The sequence below is a fragment of the Zonotrichia albicollis genome, chromosome 1 (assembly GCF_047830755.1).
Source record: "Zonotrichia albicollis isolate bZonAlb1 chromosome 1, bZonAlb1.hap1, whole genome shotgun sequence".
In the NCBI taxonomy this organism is placed as follows: Eukaryota; Metazoa; Chordata; class Aves; order Passeriformes; family Passerellidae; genus Zonotrichia; species Zonotrichia albicollis.
In genome coordinates, this window is record NC_133819.1 from 145,307,150 (window position 1) to 145,320,649 (window position 13,500).

General features: G+C 38.7%; 1 protein-coding gene across 5 annotated transcripts in view; it reads right to left on the reverse strand.

Annotated features, from left to right (window-relative positions):
- CYRIB (CYFIP related Rac1 interactor B) overlaps positions 1-13,500 on the reverse strand; it is a 96,320-nt gene that overhangs the window by 11,928 nt on the left and 70,892 nt on the right. For 2 of the 5 annotated variants that reach the window (XM_005479595.4, XM_005479594.4), the window contains exon 4: positions 5,580-5,662. In XM_005479595.4, coding sequence (XP_005479652.1) covers positions 5,580-5,652 — 73 coding nt within the window. In that variant the 5' untranslated portion in view covers positions 5,653-5,662. Of the gene's footprint in view, positions 1-5,579; positions 5,663-5,777; positions 6,424-6,664; positions 6,748-13,500 lie in introns of those variants that run through there. The other 3 variants (XM_074557051.1, XM_074557057.1, XM_074557043.1) reach the window with 3 other exon arrangements.

Genomic DNA, 13,500 nt, shown 5'->3' on the forward strand with positions numbered 1-13,500 from the left:
TTCACCTGGATTCTATCTTCTTGATTTATTTAAAACTGAGTGAGGAGAAGAAATCCTGATGAGTTGTCTTTATGACTATCATATAATCTCACCTTGGGGTGCAGCAGAGGCTCACTGGAAGAAACTTAGGTAAGCACTCAAAAGACACTCTCACTGCAGATAGCACAGGAGGTGTCCATGTTTATTATTATCTAGAAACACTGCATCAGGTTATTTTCCATCTTGTCTTACTCATCTTTAACTGCTTGGGAAAAGAGTCATATATTTTACTTCTAAATATATTTAATTCTCAAAACATATTCCTCACTGCACTATTCACACAATCAGAGCTGAGAAAAAAAAGATGTAGTGTGAGCCTGCGAAGGCCCTTTTTCTTTTGTCCCCTGTCTTTAAAGGTATAAGCTGTCTCCCATTTTCTTCTAATTAGCTAAGGGCTTCCCAAAAATATATTGGGTCATAATTTCAAAAAGCTACATGCACATTTTTAAAGAAATGTGATTTGGTAAGAAGTATGTGTTGAGAAGAATCAACAAAAGGTTTTAACCTTTAAAAACAATCACCTAGGACAAGTATCTCAGACATAGTTTACCTGAACCAATTTTTTTTCTTTTAGAATGCTGATGAAAGCAATAAGGTTAGTTCCTTTTAGACTCATATTTTAAAAAAATCAAAGAAACTGTTAGCTATTAAAGCTCTTGTAAAAAACCCCACTTCTCTCAACATGGGCAAAATATGTTATGGAATAAATATCATTGTATTTTAGTCCATTATTTCCAATGCCAAAAATGAGGGTATTAACAATAGATTATTTTTTATAGGGACAGACAGAAACTATCTAAGGACAATATATCCTCATGACTTTGTGCATTTTGAAGAGTCTGGAAAATGTCTTTTTAGACGTGCTTTTTCCATGATCCATATGTACAACTTCCCATGGAAGTTAGGTACATCTTTACATTTGAAATAAAACTCCCACAGTATCTTAGTGTTACACACTAGAAAAACACAAGAGAAAACAATGTTTGTATTAGGAGAAAATAAATTTCATATACATTGCCTGTCTGGATTTTGCTGTAATTTTTGCATAATACCTCTTATTTTTATAGTTTAATGCATAAAGAGTGGGCATTATTAGCAAATATGCCTATACATAGACCTTGCAACAGTTTAACTGGTATTTTGAGAAACATCAAGAATTAGCACAGGTTAAAGAACCTGGTCATTCTTTTTAAAATAAATAAATAAAAGAGCACCACATTGATTAGGCATCGAGTAAAAGTGGCCAGTGCTTTTCAGATCACCACAAAGGTCACATAATTTTGAAAGCTGCTGAAGACTGCTGTAAGAAATGAAGACAAAAAATGAGGGAAAAGAGCAGACAGGGAAGCACACCAGCTGACTGGCAGCAGTTCATGCACGAACATGAAATGTTACAGTGAAATACAGAATGAGACGTGAAGCTCTGTAGCGTTCCAGATTGTGCTGTTAAATAATGCAATCAAGACTTGTCACTTGGATTGTCTCACACTGAGAACATCTCCTACCTGTTTAATTTTTCATGCCATTTTTTTTCTTTACCCTGTGTAGTAAGGAGAGTTCATTTTTCAATATTGGGAGGGGCAGAGCAGAATAGCCCAAAAGAATTCCTGCTCCTCATTTCAAAATCCACCACCAAGCAGAACAGCTGCAGTACTATGACCCTCCATGTTTAGAAATTAAAATCATCTCCCAGATACAAATTTAGTGGCTTTCACTGGACAGCTGGCTAGGCAAATCAACACCATCATCACCTCTCTTAGCGCAGGATGTAAACAGCCAACAACTGTATTTCATTTCCTTAAAATGTTCCAGGAAACTTAAAGCAATGCTTGATATTTCATTTGTTGGGGTGGTGGGGTTTTTTATTTGTTTCTTTTGATTATTACAAACTTCTAGACATCAATCTATTTGAAAATCAACTAGGTACAGAGTTATTTCTTCTGGTGTGTATTTCATTTTTGGTCAACCTATTCCTCTCTAATAAAAAACCATCCGTAAACCTGATTTGTCCCAACTCATTTCCTCGGCCATCTCTAAAAGAGAGGTCAAACTTAAAAAGCAAATTTAAATGATTCTATAATCCCTTCACAAACCATTTAAGATGTTATTAGAATAGGGTTAAAATGCATGATATAAAAGATCTTCAGGGCCTAATGCTGGCTGACCCAGAGCGAAATTGGTTTATTTGCTTCCCAGTGCTGGTCAGGGCATTGTATTCTGAAAGCCCATACAGGGAAGAAAGAGGGAGAGGTCCCTCTGCCTAAACACTGTCACCATCTTGAAAATATGGAGGCAGCATTCCCATCCTATGGGAATAGCACCCCTCAGTGTGTACCTGAGGGCTCAGGCTACAGGACCTTCACCTGGGAATCACTAATTGTGGAACTCCTCTTCCCAAGGTGGAGTGCACAGAGCAGGAGAGGGAGTTGCACTTCTGGAGTTACTCTTGGCTGCTAAGAAAAAGCAGCCAGTAGTGCAGGCATCCAAACAGATGGATGGAGATACACAATTTCATGGATTTCCCTTCTCCCCTGACCATTTAAGTTCCTGCTACAAGGTTACAACAGGGCTGTGCCTTTATCAGCAATGCCTTCCACACAAAGAACAAACCCAGTAAGCACATCACAGCTCGCCCAGATGTTCTGAGGTTTGAAACTGTGGCTACAGCAGCTGAGCCCTGGTTATTCAGGGCAACTTTACTATTTTTAATGCAATAGTAAAAAAATACTGAGGTTCTGCAAGTAAATGGGAGTTCATCTTTAAATAAATTTGTGTTTAATCAGAATGTTACTGCACTAGATGCAATATACACTTAGAGTTCAGAATGCTCACACAGTAAGAGACAGAAGAGGAGACTGGAAACAATATACAAACATTGTTATGTGAACTAAATACTACAGAAGTGAGACAACATATTGCATGCGGGGAACACACACATTTAGTGACTATTAAAATAATATTTGGCTAGCCTACAGAACTAGTAGGGAGAGAAATTTGGGGTTAAAAGTTTACACTGCACAGCAAACTACTTAAGCTGAGATTTTTCCCAGGGAAGAACACATCAAGTCATCTGAAACTGCCTGGGACAAAACTCACAAACAAGGGGAAAAAATGCCAGACTGCTGGAGATGAAATAATTTATTCATCTCTGTTGGCATTACTATGGAGAATGCTGTCTCTGTGGCTCCTCTGAAACCTGGCCAAGTCCTCTGGAGATAATGCAGGATACTGTCAGCGCTAGCTTGATATCACCATCTCAAAGAACACTGTATTTTAGCTACTATTCCAATCAGTAAATTTGGAAAAGATTTGCAACTGTGTCAGTAAAGACACCAATGTAAAAGTTGAGGTGTAAGTTTCCCACATTTGAGGTGGCTGTTTTATGTAAACAAAATTGACCTGTGCACTTTGCTTGTGTTCTGATGGTACTGCACAGACTTTAAAAGAATACTCAGGAGAACTATTTCTATCAAACAAGTGAGGTGAATGGCCAAAGAAAGCACAAGCTTAACCAGTGCAGAGGCAAGGAAAAGAGTACAGCTCACCATATTTTTAACATGGATTCTGATAGTCAGTCACACCAATCACTGGCATCTAGCACCAAGATAAACATCTGGGGGAATAACAATGGTTAGAAGTCTAAAATCTGAAGTTTCTAGCACTACAAAGCTTCATGAACACTAGGTTTTAGTTCTTTAAGGTACTAAGTAAGAAACATTGGAGCCTGCTCACATACATGGATTTAAGAACAAAAGACTTCAAACTGCCTATTGAGTCAGGCACAACACAGAATTGGCAAATTTGTTTTTAATACAGAGCTTACTTGTCCTTCCACACAAAACCACAACATTAAGTATCACAAGATTAAGTGCCAAGTCTTGAAGAAAGATCTTGGCTGTGTCAAAGCCAAGATCCTGTCAAGGCAAGCTATCTGAAACAGAGGAGAAAGAAGCATGGATAGACAGTATAGCAGCAAAAACAAATGCAGAACAGGGTCCAAAATGAACAAAGAACAGTCTAACAATTCAGCCATAATATAAGTCACCTAATTTGACTGCATATGAAAGCATTTCATGTCAGCAACCTGCTTACTCTCATGCCAAATCCTGTTCATGCTCAAAACATGCATTTTAAAACAAAACTGATGGCTAAAAAAATCTGTATTTAAAAAGAAAAAAAGGAGCATTTTTATTGCAATTTAGGAACCATGCCTCTTCTATCCAACTAATGTGCATTTACTTTACTCCAATTAAATTTTCAATATTTGCAGATTAAGCTGGAGCTTTACAACTCCAATGGCCTCATACACAAGTTCTCCCACCTCACTAGATTTCACCTAATGTGATGATACACAAGAATTGGTCTTAGATTAATTTTGCTTTCTGAGTTTTCAAAACAGGCCTTGATAATCTTCCCTTTATGAACAATTTGTATGGCTAACATCTTCCAATAACAATATATTCAGAAGAGACAAGTAATAAAAAGTAACACAACAGGGTAACAGCTTAGAGAAGTTGTAACTTTAAATGTCACTGAAGCAAAACCCTATTTCTTCAAGCATTTACTTTCATGTTATAAGTAATATTAAAAACTGCTACAGATTCATCAAACAACTGAAAAACAATTCAGGGGAACAAAGATTTAATGCACCTCAAATTATCCATATCATAATACTTTATCCGTTTTTAAGGCACTATTCCACTGTATTCTATTACATGGTCAAAATGTAATCGAACAATAATCTTCTTATTTTATGCTTGCTGATGTACAGCTGGCCAAAGAAACAGCACATCCCAAAAGAAAGTAATTAAACATGCATAGCAGAAGCCAGCAACACTTACCTGCCATTCTTAGGCTATACTGTATCATGCAACAAAAACCAGAAGCAGAAATACTGACATATGTGAACCTTCTAGAACACCTGGCATTGATCACACAAGCTACATGTCTCTTCTTTTCAAAATCAATTTAATCTCTGTACATGTTGAGACTCCCTTTTAAGAAGGCATGAGGTTAAATTTCAGTGCCAGATCCAGTAAGGTTCACATATAACCTTTAACATGATGATGCTGGAGCTATGAATAGCTGTTGTGAGCCAGTCTGTCTATGCAGCATTATTAATTCACATTGGAAGTGATGAGAATCAGGTTTCATTTTCAGTTCTTCCTTTAAGGAGCATGGAACAAAACTCACAAATCTGAGTAAGTCAGTTGCAACTTCAGTAAGTCTTCAAATAATTACAACTATTCTTAACATTTTGATAAAAAGTAGGAAGAATTTTGGTTTAAAAAAGAAGGACCAAATTTCAACAGTCAAATGTAATTTGAAAGCCCTTTCCGAAATAAAGATTTTACATTTTAGGACCTGAGGATATTTTAGAACAGGTTACTGCTTTCTACCAAAGTTCACTGAACAATTATCCATAGCTCATGCATGCAAAGCAGTCAGAAGGATGGCAAAATGAAAACATACATTTAGTACAAGACAAATGCAGTCTACTGCAGGCAAAGAGTAATAGATATATAAAATCATCTTCTCACTTTCAAAATCAAGGAAAAAATTTGGCCCTTGCTCAAGGTCTGTGCATGTCAAAACTTTTAGAAGGTTCCCCATGTTAAGGTACCTGCCAAGACAAGAATGAGAGAAAAGAAAATTTTCTTTTTATAAAGAAGAACAGCCCAAATGTAGTTGATTGAAGCAGTGGGAAAGAAGACCAGAGAGCTCCATCAGGTACGAACCCGTCCTTCAGGCTGGGTGCAGGGACATCCCCGCCTCGAGGAGGCGCTGGGGACCCCGGCAGTGCAGCTTTCCTGGAAGGAGTGACCGTGTCACCAACATCCTCAGAGCTGCCCCTTTGGGAAAAGGGCAGAATCCAACCAAAACCTTTGCCAGGGACTGTTCTGTCCCAGTACACCCTAGCACCAGTGTCCTGAGCAGGAGTACTGCCGCGAGGGCCAAGTACCAGATTGGAAAGCATTAGCCATGCTAGATTTTAACCTGATGGGACAGCAGAAGGAAAGAGCTTTAATTTTGTCAGCCCTTATAATTGTGTCAGAACCATCACAGAAAACACATTATGATACATCATTTCAGTGTGCAGAAAATGCTAACAGAGAAATGCCACAGACCTTATACACAAGATGCTTAAAACATTTGTGAAACTCAGACAGTTTCACTTCAGACTTTTGGATGTAAAAAAAAACACATTAACTGCACGAGGAATGACCAAAGCAGGATCAGGAATGATTCAGCACTCACTCTCGTGTATGAGAGGATTACAGTGAACAACTGCTCAGCACAGATTACTATGGCATACTGACAGAATTTCTCATTTCATGATTACTTGATTTGCAGGCAGATGGGTGGACATCACTGACCACAGAGACCCAAAATGACTAAGCACATGGAAAGAAAATTGACACAGCAGCATGATGGTGGCTTGGCTACTACTGGAGAGGGGGAAAAAGGGAAAAAAAAAAAAGAAAAAAACAACCACAAAAACTGCATGCAAGTCTTTCCAATTCCAACTTGGCAATTGAGTACCCTGGCCTTCACTGCAGCAGGTATAAGCAACCCTACTGTTACCATTTGAAATGCACCAGCTCCGAAGGGCTGAGAGACTTACTTTCAAAATCCAAGAAAAAATGTGCTGCATTGTGGTCTATGTCCCTTGTTAGCACCTTAATGAGATTACCCATGCCAGCAAACCTAAAAATAAAAATGGCAAAATAATTTAGTTCCAATAACCATTTCCTATTTTAAGTACACGCCTGGGTCTCACTGGATCAGGGCTCCCATTGTGTTTTGCACTCTGGATTCATTTCTGGTGGGGAGCAGAACCTGTGCACTGTACAGAGCATTTCCATGCCCCTTCTTCCTAGAGAGCAGTGATTGTTGAAAAACTGGAAAAGTTATAATCTTTGAGGAAAATAAAGATGTGAATTACTGGCTCTTTTTCATCACTGTTTAATACATATAAAGAACATGTGACCTACGATGACTGAGAAATTGTTTTAAATTGTTCTGCGTAACTGCAGCACTCAGTGCCAGACAAACCCATTATTGTTGAGGATAAAAGGAACCTCAAGTGGAACTGGTGTCATCATAACACTTTTTTACTACCTCACTGTAATCCAAAACAGATTCGGAAAGCCTCTCAGTAGTAGTCATCTGTGGCCAATGAACAATTTTCCCATTAAATCAGAGTTACAAGCAAAACAAAAACTAGACTTTCCAAGACCAGGAGAAAAATCAAGTTGCAACAGTTCTTCTTATGTTTGCTGTCACATCCCAGCTAAAAGAAATGAAAAGTGGAAGAAAAATAAAATATTTGTTAGGTTACTTGAAAACAGATAAATTATCAAAACAGTTTCAAACGTTACCACAAGTTTCAGAAATCAATACCTGCAGTAGGAGTATGAAAACTGCATTTCATAACAAAGCTGTCTTTTCGTTAACCTTCCCATGTTTTACAGAGGCTGAAAATGTACCTACTAACCATTACCCTGAAATGCCAAGAGATCACTAGAGTGCTGCCGCAAGACAAGCAAGACACACCCAAAAATCTCATCTCAAATTATTTAAGAATAAACCATGAACAATCTGACATTTGAATTCAAGCACAAAAAATATTTAAAAAAAATCAATTTTCAAATTAGTCTAACTATAACAACAAACAAGTATATTCTCTATTTTTTCCTGATTTTTACTTTTACTAAAGAATCATGTTCACCTGGAGGTAAGATATCATGACACCAAGAATCATTACTTTTTTAGGAGTCCAAGAAAACCAAAACAACATGAACTCAAAACAAATTGTTTGGCAAAACAATTTTCAGAACCTGTGTTGACAGATTTCTTGGTCAAACTAAGAACAGCATACATTTTTTTTTGTGGGATCTGCAAGATTCAGCAAACAAACAAAGCTTGAGAAGGGAGGGAATATTAATCCAAATCTGCTGAAAATAACCCAAGTCTTTGCTCTAACAACTTCTACACAATGACCCAATGACTGTTTACAATCCAAACTTTTAGCACTGTGCCCCAGGCGACCACAGGGGACTCTGCACACAGCAGTCACCAGGTGTGTGCTGGCTTTTTCACGTGTTCAACCTGCTCCTTGAAACTCAAGGAAATGCAAGACCTGCCTCCTAATAACTTGAACTTATTTCCTAGAAATTCAGATCAGACTTCTCAGACTGTGAGAAGCACCTACTAAATCAAGGAATTTTGAAATTAGGGTGTCCAGCTGAGAGACTCTTCTTAAAAATTAATCCATTAAAACATGGATCTTCAAAGAGGCAGCTTCTCCAGGACGTCCTATCCCATAGCATGGCAAACTCTTTCAAAACTTCAAGTGCACCAATGCTGTGTAAACACATAGCAGTAGAAAGCAGAGAAATTACTTTTCCATCTCTCTCAGCGTGTTCTGTAACACAGGACTGAACAAGCCACTTTGTATTTCAGAGTTTTCCAGATTATGAATGCTCTTGTTGTTGAGAAGCAGACAGAGGCATCCTTAAACAAATATTCTCAACAGGGCCAATAAAAAATCAGAAGTAGAAGCTGAATAACAGTGACCCAGTTTACAGATTCAGGTCTAAAAACCAAACCTCAGTCTCAGAACAGCATATTACATATTTCAATTCCAACATTAACATCAAGCAGCAAACACATTGCAGTAAATAGTGATAATGGCCTAAAGAGAACTCCTATACCTGCAATTACTGCTGTGCTTCAGTGGCACCATCCCCTCCCCCAACAAAGTATTCTCCATATCTCAAAAAAATGCTTCTGTGTAGGTTTTGCTTTTTTTTTTTTTTAATATTAACCAGACTCCAAAGATTTTACAGGCTCATGCACGTGGCTTAAATATTGGATAACATTACTTGTGAAGGTCAGAGCCGGGTCATGCTCATAGGGTTGAAATATTTTGAAGGTAAGTTCACAGAAGAGCAGGAGGCACTGCAGAACAGATTGTGTCACTGAGCACCTACCACCTCCTAACACGAGTAGGGAGTTGGGGACTTGGTTTTGCAATACATATACCTTCATCCCTCAGGAAGGTTTGCCAGGAAGAATATGTGGTTTCTTTTCCAGGAGTTAAGTTTAACAAATAGAGAAGCATAATAAGTTTTGGCACTACAATGGAAGAGCCAATGTGATATTCAAGCAGAAGATGCAACTGATCTAAAGGTAGCAGCTCAGTGAACAGTAAAGGAGAGAAACTGATGATAATAGATTAATTCAACTATGATAGCAACAAGATGATAAGATGCGCTATAGGAATGTATTTCAATTTACATGAACACAAAGCTGCTTGAACAGCTTTTCATAATGAAGTTCCCAACAAACTTCTCCCTTTGTGTGTTCACTGTACTGAAAAAGTCTTGATAAATTTTAGTCACATCAGAATTCTGCACACAAGATGTGCAATCACATTTGCCTTCTTAGCAGCAAAACAGTGACTGTATATTCATAGAGATTTTTATGGAGTGCATGGAAATCTAGTTGAAACTGGACTGCACTCAGTATTTCTGAAACTTGAATCAAGGTGCACTGTAACATTTACTCGAGGATCTCAAGCACCCTTAACACTGAAAAACCTCCTGTGTTTTAAGAACTGTAAAAACAACCATTTCTCCCAGCTGCAATCCAAAGAGACTTTAAGCTATGAAGAGCTTGGAAACTCTATTTAGATAGATATTGAGAAGATGCAATTTCTCAAGCACTTTTTTGGAGGATGCTTTCTTTCAGCTCAGCATTCCAGGTAATGAATCCAAGAGCCAAAAGGTCAGAATCTACTCTTCTGGCAAAGCTAAGCATGCCCTTCTTGAGCTCTGAAATGACCTTTTAGAAACAAGGCCATGGTGCCCTCTGTGGAACTGCTCAGATTTGTGGAAGCAGCTGCAGGTCAATATGCCACAGCTAGGGTTAGACAGCCCTTCACTTTTGTACATTATTTTCCTTCAGAAGGCAAGGTGGGCAGCAGGCAGAGCTGACCTGTTGTACTCTGAGGGAACACTGCAGAGAGGAAAATTAAATTTGACCTTTCTGAGAAGGTGCTGTGTAAGCAGAATACCTGGACCAATCTAGAGTAAAGCAACCTAGCCCAGAGATACAACAGGCCCCTGATAGATATAAAAAAGATTTACTAGAGACTTTTGTTTGTTCAAGATTGCTTATAATTTGCAATTTTTCTGGGCCCAAAACACCTGAAAGAACTGAACACATGAAAGATTAGAGTGCTACTGGATCTAATACCAAAGATTATGACAATTTGCACATAGCATGAGCAGCAGTCTACAAATCCAGCTATTAACATCTAGCTTCAGTGACCTCTTCTGCTGGCTGATGCCCTGCAAAAGCATCACCAGCAGGAAGATTTTGGTAGTTCTGTGAATCACCTTGGTAATTAACCACATAGTGGATGCCCAGCCAGTATTAACTTACCAAGCTCTCTTACAGTTTCCTTGCAAGTCCAAAATTTCATCTGAGTAAGTAAAATTACTAGTTTAATTAGTATTACTAGTTTAGTGGTTCCAGTTAGGCAGTCCTGACACTGAGCTTCCATTGACTAGTGAAGAATCTCCCAGCACTTACTGCACCTTTCTTGAGCACATCACCACATCAATCAGCTCCAGTTCAGGAAAGACTTAAGGCTGTATGAATACTAAAGCCATCAGCAAGCCCTACTGTTGATTTTGATATCCTGTAGCTGGAGTTTGTTTTGGAGCTGAATAGCTGATTTAGAGCACTGACTGGAGGTGACCTCTGTGAGTGCTAAATCACATTTTCACCTAGCACAAATGGAAAAAGATGCATACTGAAGCTGTAATCCTTACCAAGAAGAATTCTGCATATTGCAATCACTAACATCAAAATATTCACATGTCCAGCCTAAAGTACAATTTAGGTCTCTATCTATTTATTTTTTCACAGCTTCAGAGCATCAACCTCTATCCAATTTTATTTGGTATTCTCATTCAGAATACAGCACACTGCAAAAACTTCAAACCAGTTTCTCTCCCAGAGGTATGACTGATTTTAAAAATTTATAGTGCAGTGTCCAGAGGCAACTCATTAGGTAAGCTAACAGCCTAAGACTCAGTAAAAGCACACATTTAAGCACTGAAGTTTTCTCCTGCCACAAAAGCAACATCACGAGATCAGAGCAGAACAAAACCCACTAGTTTCTGTCCAAAAACTGACTGTCCCTGTGAAGCTGCTCAGAATCCCTGCTGGCACGCTCTGCACTCCAGCACAACACTGGAGCCACGTGGAGCAGGTTATGGGAAATGGGAGCACAAGCCAGGAACATGGCTCAAACTTGACCTACTTGCAGAGGAAGACATACGGAATGCCACATTGGATTAGGGTGATCTGGCCCACTGCAGCCTTATGGGGTTGGATGATGCTGCGTGCAGAGCCCTGATCAGACAAGCGGAAAGCAAAGGCATATTTTCAAAACAAGCCTTGCACGCATGCCCTTCCTGTGGAAAACATCCCCAACACATCTCAGTGCCCCCCAGCCCCCAGGCTAAGCCCAGGGGAAACGTAATAGAAATACTCAATGTAAGTAAATTCATCTGAGCACCAAAGAATTTCCCCTCTCACACCTGGAAGAAAAATTGTATTAACAAAGATGTTGCTTGCAACTGGTGAGTAGCTGGAGAACTTACTCTCATTACAGGTAAAACACTGCCAAGGTGTTCATAAGTGATATTTTCTATTTTTGTTTTTCTATTTCAAGCCTAATATGCTTTCAAACTAGTTTAAAAACAGTTAAATAAATAGATTAAAACATTTGTTTGTGATCCCTGAAGAAAATCTGCTTTAGCTTACCTTTTGGACATGCATGTATAGGCTATTCCCAATACTAAAATCTGCATATGAAAACTGAAAACTGCAGTATGAAAAACTCCCTGAAAATCTCATATGCAATTAAGCATAACACTATATGGAAAGCACATCTAATGAAGCAATAAAGGCTTTGTTCCAGGGATTTGAGTTTGGAATTTTCATCTGGCCATGTAAGTGCAGCATAAATATCCAATTCAGAGATATTTTGGCAAAACAGTAAGTAAAAAACATGCATAGCATTAGAAGTCTAGCATTATGGTGAAATACCACCATGTTATAACACTTGCAGGGTTACTACATGCACAAAACACTTATTGTCTCCCCATACTGTTTTTCTAGAAGGATAATCCTATCAGCCTGTTTCAAGGCTTATTGAACACTATCTAACCATGAACAGGGAGAAGGGAAAAAAAAAAGAGAACAGCAAAAAGAAATGAGGCAGTGGATAGGTGCCTGCCCAGATCAGCTGAATGCAAGGCAGCCCTTAGCAACACACGGCATCACAGCCTGGCAGCCTATGGGAGCCCGCGTGCCTTTCCCTGCCAATGAGGCAGCAAAGCTTCACAGCCAGGGAGAACCTCTCTGCCCTCACCCTGAAACGCTACAGACTGCTGCAGAGATGGAAACAGGCTGGTAAAATGCACTGCAGGAACCCCTCTTTTCTGATTGTTTCAAAATTCTCCCTGGATACAAACATGTTTTTCCTAGACTAATGCGTATTTATTTCTCTTCTGAATGGTGCTAGAGCAGCAGAGATGCCTTCTGACACATTCTTATCTCATCTATTGATTTTAGTGCTTTTTTAAATTAATAAAGATTTGCCATGATAAAAACCCAAAGTAATATCATGCATATGAGAGAATAAATAATTAGAATCAATATTAAAAAAAATAGTAGCTATCACTCATTATCACCATTAGATTTAGGAAGGAGAAGCTTGGTGCCATTAGCTTGAAGCAAGAAATATTTTGGATAAACTGGCTTCATCGCAGCTCTAGTATCATCACTAATATTAAAAGGTACAGCTCAAATTGTGCACCCTGTGTAAATCTGCTGAATCAAACACATGAGTCAAGTGCCAGAGCCACCCCCAGCTCTGCACAAAATACACAGTTTTCCTTCATTGATGGACAAGCTTTTCAAGCAAGCATTAAGATTCCAGCAGCTTTACAGACACTTTTGGGACAGACTCCCAGTCCAAACCCACACCCAGACCTACAGGCTCTGCACTGCTGACACCCAGTGGCCACAAACCAGGGACTGCAAACCAACCACAAGAAAGGTAAAATATATGCAGGCCAAAAATCCCCCTCCAAACCCCCTAAAACAGCCTATATCACTGAATTATTGGAGCTTCAATCATTAGTATCCTATCTGAAAAGTGAAAATATTATACAGTCAGATAGGAAATGTTTTTGTACGGAAAAGTAAGTGTTCAGACTACTGAAAAGCTCTGACATCCATTCATTTCCCTAAACTGACTGATACAATAACCTGTTTTAGCTGAAGCTGTTTTGGTTTTTTGGGTTAGTTTTTTTTTTGAGATCACACATCATCAATAAAGTCTCCTTTAGAACAAAACTGAATTCAAAATTTGTC